The sequence below is a fragment of the Stigmatopora argus genome, chromosome 15, assembly GCF_051989625.1.
Source record: "Stigmatopora argus isolate UIUO_Sarg chromosome 15, RoL_Sarg_1.0, whole genome shotgun sequence".
Taxonomy (NCBI): domain Eukaryota; kingdom Metazoa; phylum Chordata; class Actinopteri; order Syngnathiformes; family Syngnathidae; genus Stigmatopora; species Stigmatopora argus.
In genome coordinates, this window is record NC_135401.1 from 8,998,720 (window position 1) to 9,013,044 (window position 14,325).

Below are 14,325 nucleotides of genomic sequence, written 5' to 3' on the forward strand. Positions count from 1 at the left end.
AAATACAAGTCCCAATCCCAAAGTGCCATCCTTGAATTCTGAATGTGTCACTTTTTGTGGATTGAATATTCGAGGAAAGCAAAACACCGAGAGAAATTCTTGCACTGGAAAACACAATGCAATGATTGGGCACATATCAAAGTGATTTCAGGAGATGAAAACAACCCCAAAATGTTTAGATTTTGTTTTTTCAGCATTTCGGACACAATGTGACGACAACACACAATGAGGTCAACTGGAATGTGACATTGTCACAAACTTGTTGTTGTTCCTTTTTGCACTATTCTCTTTACCATGCCATTTCCCTGTTTTACAGTCAAACTGCTCCACCATGAAAGAGGCAAAAGGGGCCAGGTTTGAAAGGGAAGTCAAAGGTTCCAGCAGGAAAGGGTCCAGCTCTCTGAATCACAGCGCAGACAATTATATCTATGAAGGTATCCATCCAGCATTGAAATCTAGCAGGTTTCATACATCCTTAAAAATTATCTTACAAAATGAAACTCTTTTGGTTAGTGGAAAAGCTCACAAATGTTTAAACCAACTTAAACTTGCAGTGGTTCTTAGGCCTGACTTCAGCATACCTGTCAACCTCTGCCGATAACTGCAGAGGTTGACAGGTATGCTTCAGGGTTCAAATCCCACTCGGTGGCGTCGTTAAATGGTTGTTTTTTTGTTTAGTTTTGGAATGAATCGTGATTTTCGTTTGATTTCAACTTGACGAAAACCTGCTTTGTGGCCTCTCAGATTGGGGTGACGCTCAGGTCCTCGGAAAGGGAGAAACCAGAGTCTCTGTCTCGTGTGGGCTTCTCATCTTTGGTGTGTCTTCTCACGTCCTCGTGCCCATAACTGGCGTGCCGCTTGAGCAGCAGCTTGGGCATGCAGGAAGAAGACGAGTAGAGGCTAAACCCTAAACCCAGGCTCGTCCCTGAGGACACGCTCGGGGCAGAGCTGGTGTTTTTAATAGCTTCCGGGGCTTTGGTCTGGACCACCAAGGGCAAGCTTTCCGCCTCATAGCTTTGCTCGTCATAGGCATAATTGACGTTTCCGCACGGAAAACTATGTAGTTTCGCCAAATCTGTGCCACCTTTAGAAGGGGCGCCACTACTCTGACTTTTACTCTGAGCCTGGGAAGGAGATGTCGCCAAAGTACAGACGTTGGGAGGCTTGTGGTTGGAGACTTCACGGTCATCCGGAGGGCTCGAGAGGGGCACGGACTGCGTGTGGGCCAGCGTCTTCTTGCCCTTGAAGTTTTCCAAGACCCACGAGCCGTACGTCGGGTTCCACAAATTCTTGGTTTTGTTCTTCAGCCGTTGGCTCCCTGAACACGAGCCGTCTCTGGAGCCAGATCGGTGCAAGGGGGCTTCGGGCCGAGGCCAGGAGCCCACCGGTGGAGACGTTTCGGCTCTGGGGGGCTCCGGGATTGCCTCTCGGCACGACCCCATCTCGTGCTGGACAGGTGGGGCTCTCGGAAGGAGGTTTCGGGACTTGGTGGGCTGAGGGGCAAGCGTTGAGTGCGCGAGGGTGGAGTTCAGGGAGACGGGGAGGGGAGAGAAGCTGGTGGGCGAGTGGGCAGAAGGTCGAATAACACCAGCACTATCATCGTCCACGGTGGGACGGTATTCGACCGGGAGCGGCGTGTTGATCACATCCGGATCCTGGTGTAACAGGGAAAGACGACAAATGTGCATAAATGTCTAGAATAACATCAATTTTACATCAGTACAGGTTCATCCCCACAAATTGTAAATGAGTTCATTTATTTCTGTGGTTGAATTAAATGTTAAACACTATTTTTTTTCTAAAGATGTATAAAAAGTAATGTGGTGCTTTTCTCGGACATTATTCATGTGGACTGCTGCTCTGCAAACTATCATCAAAATGTAAAAATAAAATGAAGGAATATTTCATTTTGTGTGAGGTGATATGGAAGTTTTTACAGTTTGAATTTAACTCCTGAAATTGAACTGCAACCACCTGTGGAAATGAAAGAATATAGTATTTTGATCTACAACATGCAGTCGATAAAAATGACATTAAAAATTCAAATCCAATATGCAGTTGGAGTCATTTATTTAAACAAATTTAAACCAAATAAAGAGAAGCCCTAAAGGTATTACAAATAATGAAATATGAGATCCAGTTCAAGGATATCTAAAAGTTCTGCCTCTATAAACTTATTCCTTGCAACTCTCAGTGTAGTTTTTTTCCATTATAATAATAATGTTCCCATGTTGTTGTTTTTTGCATTTAAAACATGCTTCCTATTTTTTTCATATTTGATCCTAACCAAAAGTGTACTTAGTGAGTTGATATAAAGTGTACCTGAGTGCAGTAGTTGATTCTTTCTAGTATTGTTGAGAAGTTGGGTCGATGTTCAGGACAATGCTGCCAACACTGTGTCATAATCCGATATCTGAAAGAATACGCAACTATGAATTGTTTGGCATGACTGTGCTTTTGGAGTTTAAGACAGATAACTTCAAAAACACGCACACTGGGCCTGGGCATCCCTCTGGGGGGTCCATCCTGCCTCCACTTGTGACAAATTCCAGCACCTCTTGGTTGGTCTTACATGGGTAAGGCATGTAACCCAAAGAGAGGATCTCCCATAGCAGTACTCCAAATGACCTGTAGAAGGAGACGCATATCTACTAGTGAGTCAGTCCACTACCCGGTGTTTTTTACACTTTTGGGATTATTATTCTACTGGAGCGCTTTACAGAAATGTGGTTTTAAATGCTTGTTGATTATTGTCCTTATACTGTATTACATTTTCAAATCTTAAATGATGTTATGTATGCACAGAAAGCGCATATACATTAGTAGACAATGCCAGCCGATGGGACCTATGGCTCGGGAGCCGCATGTGGCTCTTTGGATGGGTGCACGTGGCTGTCCGTTAACTTGTGAGGTCAAATGTGGAGACCGCTGGGGAGAAGGCTGAGTCCCTTTTTTCATTAGACTATTTTGCATGCATACTCTCATTGATTAGCAATAGCAGAGCAATGTTGTCATAATTATTCAGACTTTTTGTAGTTTAAAAGTGGTGAAATGACTACAAAACACACATACTTTCATGTATTTTTACTTTGAAATTCCCAATGTGCCTCTCAAGGAATACCATTTGAAAATATGAATTGTTTATGGCTCTTTTTGTCAAAAAGTTTCTAGACTCCAGCTGTAGAGGTTCACATCAGCATCCCTTACGAGGATGCGTGGTATGGAAGATGATTGAATACATTAGAGATATTTGTTGCGGCCTCATGTAAAGTTTGAATCACAATATGAAAGCAACCCAGCACATGTATTTAATGTTCCTTTGTTCATCTTCGTGTTAAACTGCAGTGGTTGTACAAAATGCCTTATTGTTATCATAAGAATAACCGTAAAGTTCAGACGGAGAACAATTTCCCTTGAAAAATATTTGTTATTCTTCTTGAGTTATTTCTGTTGTTCTACGCAGAAAGCTGCAACAGAAATATTGCATTCATACATTTTTGTGTCAAACAAAACTGGAACATTGAGGCCATAGTGGCAATACACAGTATATTTTATGGCGATTTAATGCTTGCTAACTGAATGCTGTTCTTTCTTTATAAAACATAACTGAAGGTCATGAATGGGTGCAAAAAAGCATTTGTTAAATTGGCTATCAATTGAGGAAGAAAACATAACACTGAGTTTTTCTACTAAAGTGAATAAAGGAGGTGACGTGATGTGTTTTCTTTTGTTTTGAGTCATTATGATAACAGCTCTGTAGTGATGATACGCCTGAAGGGACAAATCTCATTGTGTTTGCAGTTCAACAATTATGTTCTTCCTATTTTTTAAACATTTATCAAGCCCCTGTTGTATGTCGAATTAGTTTTTTTGTAGATTCACACCCTGACAGTTTTTCATTTGGTTAATGTGATGTGTTTTTCCCCCCTAAAGCAACTTTTCTCCAAAAAAAGACCTTGTAATTGGTGAAGTCATTTACTGGAAGAATACTCATTTGCTTTTGTGATGAAAATTTTAGTCTATGAAGCAACATCTGCTTTATATCATCATTACTGCATATTTCTAAGGGATTTTACCTCATAATTGGAGAGTTATTGTTTGTGTTTTTAATTAACAAAACAAAAGCGATAAGCAGACTGTGAAGCTACCACATCTTATTTATCTATATATTTATTTATGTATTTATTAATGTATTTATTACCTATTTATTTATGTCTAAAATGTCTTTTCCTGTGTCTGTATTCTCACGCTCTTGCTACTGTGACAGTGACTACAGGATGAATAAATTTATCTAATCTAATATATAATCTAATCCAGGGGTGTCGGACTCGGGTTGGTTCGCGGGCCGCTTTAACGTCAACTTGATTTCACGTGGGCCGGACCATTTTAGATATAATATTTACATTTTTTTTTAATAAATGGATTAAAAGAACTGGATTAAAAGCCCTGAATATTCAGTTTTTTATAGATCTAAAACAATGTGTATTTGAGCTTTTTAAATATATTTGTAGATTTTACAAAATGATTTTTGAACTAAAAACAAAGAAAAAATGGATTAAAAAATTACAATTATTGATTTAAAAGGGGGAAAATCAGGAAATTTAATATACATCTATACTCTTCATTTTAATTTGATCCTAAAACAGAAAGTCGGCACTCATGATTTACTTTCCCGGGCCACACAAAATGATGCGGCGGGCCAGATTTGGCCCCCAGGCCGCCACTTTGACACGTGATCTAATCCATGAACACATTTGCAAATGATGGTGGCTTAAAATAACAAGTCCAAGAAAAACTGTGACAAGAAATTCAGCCACAATATAGTCCACCATTTAGCCATCATCCAGTTTTAAAAGCATTTTTAATGTGTACTGTAATGTGGGCTAGAATGCTCACCAAGTATCCGTTTTACAGGTGAAGATACCCTCCATGAAAGCCTCAGGTGGCATCCACTTGACCGGCAGCATCGCACGACCACCCTTCCTATAGTAGCTAGCTCTGGGGAATTACAAATAAAAAATAAGAAAAGGAAAACAAAATCCAATTGGCAAGAGCACACAAAGTAAATACGTATGTCAGAGTGACCTAATCCCAGTAGAAATCTGGTACTTCTACTCCATGTAACACACTTATATACCATGTTTTAGGACATGATGGCCTCTTTTTCTGGTTTAATTTAGAAAAAAAACACAAAAAGTATGGGTCAAATTCAGGAAAGAACCCCTTGAGGAGACTTTAAACGTTAATGAGCTGCTAGTATGAATCTTTCTATTGAGATTTTGTGCTACATGAGACTATGAACAAACCTGTAAATATCTCTCGCCATGCCAAAATCACCAATCTTGGCCACTCTTTCCACTCCCGGGCATGTCAAAAGGCAATTTCTTGCAGCAATATCTCTATAAAAAATACACAAGCTGTTAACAAAAAAAATAATCCTAATAATGACTGCATGCTTTCAAGATACTTGTCTGCTAAATGAGGATACATACGTACCTGTGTATGAAGTGATTATCCCCCAAATAGCGACAACCCCTTGCAATGTCTCTGGCCATCTGCAACAGCTCGCGCATACTGAGGGAAGCGGCTCGACCCTGAAAGCGGCAGGTCTCACTTTGAAAACCGTGGCCACGCGCACAAAGTGACGTGTGGGTATAAAGTGACGTACGCGTTGAGGCCTGTTCTGCCTCAGGAAGCTCTTCATGTCCCCTCCGGTCATGAGTTCCAGCAGGATGAAGCGTGGCAGGATGTTGAGACTGACGCCGATGCAGCGGACGATGTTCTCATGATTGAACTTGCTGCGAGAGCAGAGATTGAGATATAATTCAGAAATGTCACATTACAAATGTCTGCTTTATTACTGTAGTCAATCAATACTATTGATAAGAGTACTCCAAGGTCATCAAAAATCGTTTTGGAGGACAAAAAAATTTACACGTTGACTGCTGTTTTTTTTAAAACTTCAACCGCAAAAATATAGCAAAAAAATAATGTCACCAGAAACTATCAAATCACATTTTTTTTTTGTATTAAGTCAGCCTTTGGTTGTACCTCCACAAGAAATGCTCTTTTACAAATATAACACAATGCTCAGTTACTATCTAAAGAGCAGCAGTTTGATTTACAAATGCCAAAAAAGACACACTACTACTATCGGATTCGATATTGTGATGAAATTAGATATTCCAAAAATATCGAGTGCTGTTACTGAGTATCAAATTAGGACGTCACTATTTGTAACGCTGCTGATAATCATGAAGCACATATAATTAATGATGTTTCTGATGCATAATGTATCCCTATTACCAATGTCTGTTCTTTCTGTCTGCCCCCTTAAGCCCTATTATGTCTGGATGCATTTTTAATAAGCATCACAATATAAACAACCACAGAGGGAGTATAAACTCAAACTCCTAAGACAGTGTTCCAGCAGTAAAAGTCATTCAGGACCGAGTGATGGAAGATATAGCTGCTTTGAAAAAGTGCAAATCTTTCTTTCTTAACATAACAATGCTTTTAAGTCACAGTGAGCAAAACAGCTTGATTCAGAAGAACAATATGCAGTCGACTGTTTTTTTTTTTTATGTCTCGCCCCTCAGAAAAAATATGAAACTAATAAATAAAACAATAATAAGTTCATCTTCAGCTAGAAACTAAGCCTCAAAGCCTTGAAAAGATGAAAACCAAAAAGACCTGAACAAAACAGAGCCAACTTGATTTTCTGATTGGGTACAGAATCATATATACAAGCTAGTGAGGCTTTCCCTTGCATTTCAGTTATCTGAGAAGCTGATGATCTCATTACCCTGAGACAAGGCTTTTTTCGCAGAAAGTAATTTCGAGGCCGATATCAGAGACTCACAAATCTGTAAAGATTCCATTTCTGCATTCATTTTCAATTGCACTGATCCTTGTCAAGGTCGTGGGGTACTGGAGCCTATTACAGCTGCCTTTGGGCGAAAGGCGGACGACACTCTAGACTGGTCACCAGTAGAGAACGACAACCAATCACAATCACACCACCACTGAGTAAGAATTGATCCTACGCTACCCACACCGAAGTCAGATGAACCATGATATAAAAGGTCATTCACACAAAGCCATTTACGATGAATTTCCAATGTATAAAAACCTCGGATTAAGGTTACGTATTGTTCTGAAAAGGATCGTTAAAACCTGGGTACACGGTCGATTGGTTGCCGGTCTTTTGGTCGCCGATCTTTTGGTCGCCCGGAAGGTAAGTGATAATTACCATTTAAATTGTTGCTCAAATTCCCTAAATACAAACTGTGAATTACTATTTAGTCATACTTAATGCCCTAGTAATTATTAGGCTAAAGAAAAGCTCAAAATTTCCCGTACTTTTGTTTTTGTTGGAGAACTTGTTAAGACCCTGACTGACGTAGCTTCTTAAAAGGGACAACGCATGTACATGTACAAACTCATACACTCACACGTCGGCTCAGTGAAACTGCTCATGGCCATTGTTGGCTTTTATTGATGCGTAGACGGAGGAACGTTCGCTACAGCGCACGTTAAGGCCGACAGCTTGAATATTAAATATTTAACAGCTAATAAAGGTTTGCCCCACGTTACTTCCCACAGTTCACCAACAGGACCATTCAGGTTTTTGCCAGTTGTCGCGGTCGGGGCGACCAAAAGACCGCGACCAAAAGACCGGCGACCAAAAGACCGGCGACCAGTCGAACTCACACAAAAACCGGTACACGGTCGACTGCACACGAAAACCTGAATGGTCCTGTTGGTGAACTGTGGGAAGTAACGTGGGGCAAACTTTTATTAGCTGTTAAATATTTAATATTCAAGCTGTCGGCCTTAACGTGCGCTGTAGCAAACTTTCCTCCGTGGACACAAATGTGTGCACTTTTATTCAAACGGCGTTGACATATGTTTATGAAAATTACAGCTTTTGGCTAAATCTTTTATCACATGTAGTCCACATAAATTGAATGTCTGATGCTTTCTCTCACAGAGGGATTTCAAAGTGCTTTTAAAATGAAACAGCATCTAAAATCAGCTCAATCCGCCAAAGAGTCTACTTGAAAATATACGGCGCCAACCTGTACGATGTGGATGCGTATTTTTTAAGATCCCAGGAGGCAGCTGGCGCACCGACAAGAAGAGTATTACGACCTAATCGTCATGTCGTTTGGTGGATGGGAAAAAGGATGAGCGCGGCGGCAGTAGACGCGGAAGTCATTATCCAGAGGATACAGTAGAACGCAGACGATAATAAATCAAAATCACATTAGCAATGCTCCTACGGTGCAAAGAATAACTATTACCAGGAGTGTTCGTGAACACGAAACAGCCCTTACGGGTTCATGCTGATGTCGATGTTGGACATTAGCTGGAATGTGCTAAACGTGTGTGGAGAATAAAAACCTGATGTGTAAACTGAGGCCAAGTAAGGATGATGGTTCTAATGAACAGCAGAACTGTTTTTAGAAACATGTGACAGATGCTTATAGATAAATTGCTGGTGGGATTAGGATGTAAAAAGATATAACAGACTATGCAAATAGTTTCCTCATATTCCTAATGCGGGAATGTTGGACGGTGCACTTTTTGAAATGACATTTTCACGAGATGCATACCTCATGATTAGCGCTTCCATGAGGAAATCCATTTCGTCCTGTTCTGAGCAGATTTCTGGAAGCGTCTGCGTAAGAGAAAGCAACACCTTCAAGTGAGTGTCGTTTGACAAAATTCATCATATCCATTTGTCGCTGCCAGTGTGACCTTTGCATGAGTAGGAAAGCCCCCGCCGAGTGGATTATGTGTAATGAACATTGCAAGGACGAGCTGTCATTTAGCGTTTCGGTACACACGGTGAATGGTATCTGACCTTTATGGCCACCTGCATGGGGCCGTTATCGGCGTTCATTCCGAGGACTTGACCCTCGTAGACTTCACCGAAGGCGCCGTGGCCGAGGGCTCTGCGAGGACAAGGCGTGATAAATGAACACAAGCAAAACCTTGACAGAAGGAATGTGGAATTTCAGGATGGGAAATTTATAGTAAGAAAGAACCCATTTCTGTGCAATGTAGATAAATAAATACATCATTATGCCGCGGGACATTGCGAACATGAGTATGAGAAGTAACTCTCCCAAAAATCTTGTTGAAAAAGCAAAGAAGTATGAATATTTTAGGGAAGACGGTGATTTTTTTTTAAATGGACAATATGCAATTCAGTTTTGAGTTTAATATAGGCTTGTATAAAAAAAATTGGCTGATCTAAGGCTTCTAGCTATAAGACACATACATCAAATAACCAATTAGAATTATGTACTTAGACTAGGTGAGTGTGTATCAAAAGCACTCCATAACAGTAGAGCACATGTGTCAAAGTGGCGGCCCGGGGGCCAAATCTGGCCCGCTGCATCATTTTGTGCGGCCCGAGAAGGTAAATCATGAGTGCCGACTTTCTGTTTTTGGATCAAATTAAAATGAAGATTATAGATGTACATTATATTTCTCGATTTTCCCCCTTTTAAATCAATAATTGCAATTTTTTAATCCATTTTTTCTTTGTGTTTTTAGTTCAAAAATCATTTTGTAAAATCTAAAAATATTTTCAATTTTCCACTATGGAACATAATGATTAAAAGAGATTTTTCCTTAATAACACATTTTTAGATCTATAAAAAACGGATTATTCAGGTCTTTTAATCCAGTTCTTTTAATTCATTTATAAAAAAAACCTATCAAAATATTATGTCTAAAATGGTCCGGTCCACATGAAATCGAGTTGACGTTAATGCGGCCCGCGAATCAACCTGAGTCTGACACCCTTGCAGTAGAGTAAACTAATATTCATATTTTCTGCATTGTTTTCATCGTTTAACGGTTGCAGGGTTGATGTTAATAATGTTATGATGTTAATAAGTGCTATTGAAGATTGTTACCTTTGTGGATTTGCATGAATAAAATGTCCACTCCATTGAAAGCGGGAAGTATGTCAGCTAATGAACTAATTGGGCCACTCTCACACTTCAAATGGATTGGATGTATTCTATTAAAGAACTCATTGAAATTCACAGCAGAAGGATTATTGGATGCCGCATAGTTGGGCGTCTATCGTCATCTTGGAAAGGGCAACAAATGATTGTTTTATGGCCTCTTGGATAAGGCGGCAAGTAAAGGCATCGGCACATTATTTCTCAGTAAGTCCTGATACTGACAACTTTATATCTGTGCAGAATCAATTGTTTTAATACACCAAAATGTTGCTCCCAGTGCATTTGAAATACTTGACAACAGAGACCAAGCTGCCAACGACTAACTAGAAGCCCAAGAACATGTGGTGGACACATGCTGAGGATTCGTACCTTAGCAATGTAATGTTTTTCCGCGGAACTTCTTTCAGCTCACTGAGTGCTGATGTCTTTCCGGCAAAGCAGTAGTTGGGGTTGTAGTCCGTCATGATGGTGGAGGAGCGGATCTTACTCAACTTGTACTCGGGGCTTTGCAAGCGGCTCCTCACTGCTTGCAGGTCGTTTTTCCAGCGATGCCACACTGCAGGCCATAACAGAGCAGAATATTTGAAACGTATTGGTAGACAGGAAAAGCATCAGTTCCCTTGAGTGGAATTTCGATAAGGAAGCGGTAACCAAGCAACCCTTGATAACATTCCAATGCGAATACAGTGAACCCCCATTTATGGTGGTGGGGGGTGGTATAGGTCCCTGACCAACCCTCTTGATGTCTTTTCATCCGCAGAAAAGGTCGTAATCAGTTTAGAAAAACCCTAACCCATACATATATTTAAAAAAAAAGTCTAAACATAAAGCATAGACCAGGGGTGTCAGACTCGGGTTGGTTTGCGGGCCGCGTTAATGTCAACTCGACTGGACCATTTTAGATATAATATTTAGATTTTTTTTTAGAAATGGATTAAAATCCCTGAATATTCAATTTCTATACATCTAAAACAATGTTTATTTTAGCTTTTTTAAATATATTTTTAGATTTTGCAAAATGATTTTTGAACGAAAAACACAGAAAAAATTGATTAAATAATTACAATTATTGATTTAAAAGGGGGGAAATCAGGAAATTTATTATACATCTATACTCTTCATTTTAATTTGATCCTTAAACAGAAATTTGGCACTCATGATTTACTTTCCCGGGCCACACAAAATGATCTGGCGGGCCAGATTTGGCCCCCGGGCCGCCACTTTGACACATGTGGCATAGACAATGTTGAGTTAGGATAAGATTTTAAAAGGCCGTTTATAACAGTTGTAGTGTGACCTGTCACCCAGCGCAAAAACTTTCCATTCAAAGGTTCTTCTGTATACTGCAAAAACCCATAAAAAATCTTATTAATTTTATATTTGGGGGAACACTGTATTGCTCCTTTTGATGTAAGGGATGCCTAGGCAGCTATTTTGTCTCGCATATCCTGGACTACAGCAGTGAGCTGGGACTCACCCGCCGTGGCCCCGATGCAGGTTGGTAGTCTGCCAGGGAAGGGGACGTTGTGTGCAGGTAAGAGGTGCCGTTGAGCCATCGCCCGGTGCAGATGCGAGGGTCTCGTGGGAAGGGGATGAGGAGGAAAGGTGGAAATATAGGAAGGAGGGAAGGAGGCAGGCAGAGGCAGAGGAGGATGGGGAGGAGGAGGTTGGGTGTGAAGTGGAGGACAGGGATCAGACTACCTCTCTGCATGGGGGAGAGCTCAGGTGAAGAGACACCATTAACCTGTGGAGTTTTGCTTCACTTTCACTGAGTTATTTATTATACAATTTATGTTTCGTTTTCATATCATTGAAATACAATGAAGTCACTCCTTAATACGGCAAGCAGGCAACATACATTCGCTGCCCACCACATTCGATGCATCTGATCCAAGAACAGATGTTTATCCAAAAATAAAGCATTTACAAAGAAAATAATGCTCAGTTTTAATTATTATATTTGTTATACTTGTGCGTGACGTTTTCGGTGTACAAGGGTTAGTTCTTCATTTTGGGCCATATAAAAACACAGCAGGAGAAACTTTGCATAGTGAGCCAATAAAATACAACGGTCGGACTGTGAGTTTAAAGTTGATGTCAAACAAACGTTGGAGTTCAGTCCAGTGTTCAACCTTGCGAATCTTTATAACTCCAATTACATTCTATTTTTGCATAGTGACTAGAGATAAATAGAAAAATGAAAGGATAAAGCAACTAATGAATAGAAAATAATTTATCAAGCGCATTTTAAATCCACTAAAATGTCAAAAATACCCTTTTGTTTTCAACTTTGTTATTTATATGCCTGGTGTTTTTAAAGGCTGGAAAGTTTGACCTTCCTTTATTTAATGTTGAACTTTTCATAATACCTGAATGGCAGTTATGAATGTCAAAATGCTACTTCATTATTCCGTGTTGCATGATGAAAAGCTTTTTCGCCAAAGTAAAACAAAAACGGCAGATAGAGATGGAATGTGATGGGTGTTTGTATATTTTACTTGCTGGGATCGGCTAGATTTGGATTGGATTGGATTGGATAACTTTAGTCATCCCGTATTCGGGAAATTTTGTCCGGATGATGATTTAAAAGCGGGAGCCGGAACAATCATCCTATCCTATGAATGCCCGCTTGCTTGCCATTTCAAACAAAGAAAACCTCATTTATTGCTCCCAGCTGTACTCTAAAGAAAGATATGCTACAAGGGGCCAGAGTTTTAAAAATAATCAGTAGAATTTTCTTTCATTTTCTCTGCAGGTTGTTTAAACAGTGGACAAAAAAAACAACAATTGAATCCCTCAATGTCTTATGCCTCTTCATTCAATGCAAAATGTGCTGTATAGGTTAGTAATGGCTATGAAGTACAAAAATATCTGCCGGTGAGAATCTAAATGGCTAGAATAAAAATAATAATATTAAGAGACACATATTAGCCATGTTATAGAATCTAATGAGTCCCACTTCTGGGTGTAAAGAATATTTTTTTGCTTGGATGTTTCTGCATCAAGATATTGAATTCACGCAAGAATGACTAATAGAAAATGTGTGACTGTAAAAATGCAGTGGCATTTCACCAATGGTTCTGAACACATCAATGCCCGTGGGTGCTCTAATCTACAAACCGCCACTGTGTGAAGTAATCCAGAAATAATTTTCCCTCCTTTTGTGCTAACCACATTCGCCTCCCGAGCTTGGAAACTCTCATTACAAATGCCAAACCCATACCGGTCAACCTCTGCCGATAACTGCCCTTATAAATGATTATGATTCCCCTTACAAACCCCCAAAAAACCTTACAAACACCGTACGACTCGTACGGTGTTTGTAAGGTTTTTTAGGGGGTTTGTAAGGGGAATCATAATCATTTATAAGGGCAGTTATCGGCAGAGGTTGACAGGTATGCAAACCATTGTGGCGATTGTTCTTTTTTAGAACATTAATGCCATTTACGACTGCTCCGAGTGTGCTGAAAAGTCTCCAAATGAAAAAGCGGTGGCTTCCTAAACGGATTCACTTTTCATTTTCAGTTTTTACAAATGGACACACCGTAACAGTCCAGGAATGAAGAACATGGGAATTACCACATCGTAACGCTATGCCTTCCTTCTAATGCCACTGTTTTGTCTCTTGACCCCTCGAACGGCAATTCGCTCAAGGGTGGGTTTATTCGCATGACAGACGATGAAAGGTGGCGGGGACCGTGTCTGCGCAAAATTGCACGAGTCTCTTACTGAGGAGGACGCCGGCGCAGATCAATGCTACGCCGCTGACGACGGTGGAGGTGACCACGGCCAAGATGAGCATGGGCGACATCTGGGCCTGGGGGAGATGAGCTGGAGAAGCTGTGAGATTAATACAAAGGCAGGGCGTGTATTAAACAGAATGTGAGACTGTGTCGTGTACTTTTGAAGGCATTTCCTCACCTGCGCTATCAAGGCATGTGACGTTGTCGCTGGCCAAAAACTTGTTGTCGTGGCACAGGCACAGGATGAGGTGCGTGGTTTCGTCACGCTTGCAGCTTCTTGACTGACAGTGGCTGCAGTTCAGCTGTACTTTGATCTCACACTCGCCGTGACTCTCCATGGCTTGAAGAAATACAAAGTTATTAGTATTCACTTGTGAGCTCGTACTTGGAAGGAGCAAACACCAGGTAAATTCAAATGACTAAAAGACATTTTACAGTGTCTTTCTGGTTGATCTGAGATAACTAGACATGCATGTTAACTTAGGTTATTTTGAAACCAAAGGGGACCGAGTAACCGGGGAAAATCCATGCAAACCCAGGAGAACATGAACAACTCCACATAAGAAGGTCCAGACCTAAGATCGAACCCCCAATCT

At 40.4% G+C, this 14,325-nt stretch overlaps 1 protein-coding gene across 1 annotated transcript in view; it reads right to left on the reverse strand.

The window, feature by feature from the left end:
- Nucleotides 1-609: 609 nt before the first annotated feature.
- The window catches only part of ltk (leukocyte receptor tyrosine kinase), a 40,751-nt gene continuing 27,035 nt past the window's right edge, over nt 610-14,325 (reverse strand). Inside the window, exons 18-29 of the mRNA XM_077621465.1 lie at nt 13,908-14,069; nt 13,716-13,826; nt 10,356-10,542; nt 8,870-8,960; nt 8,619-8,683; nt 5,669-5,798; nt 5,497-5,594; nt 5,307-5,399; nt 4,897-4,998; nt 2,494-2,628; nt 2,323-2,413; nt 610-1,655 (exon numbers count right to left, since the gene is read on the reverse strand). Of these exons, the coding sequence (XP_077477591.1) occupies nt 741-1,655; nt 2,323-2,413; nt 2,494-2,628; nt 4,897-4,998; nt 5,307-5,399; nt 5,497-5,594; nt 5,669-5,798; nt 8,619-8,683; nt 8,870-8,960; nt 10,356-10,542; nt 13,716-13,826; nt 13,908-14,069 (2,180 nt within the window). The 3' untranslated portion in view covers nt 610-740. The remainder of the gene's footprint in view (nt 1,656-2,322; nt 2,414-2,493; nt 2,629-4,896; nt 4,999-5,306; nt 5,400-5,496; nt 5,595-5,668; nt 5,799-8,618; nt 8,684-8,869; nt 8,961-10,355; nt 10,543-13,715; nt 13,827-13,907; nt 14,070-14,325) is intronic.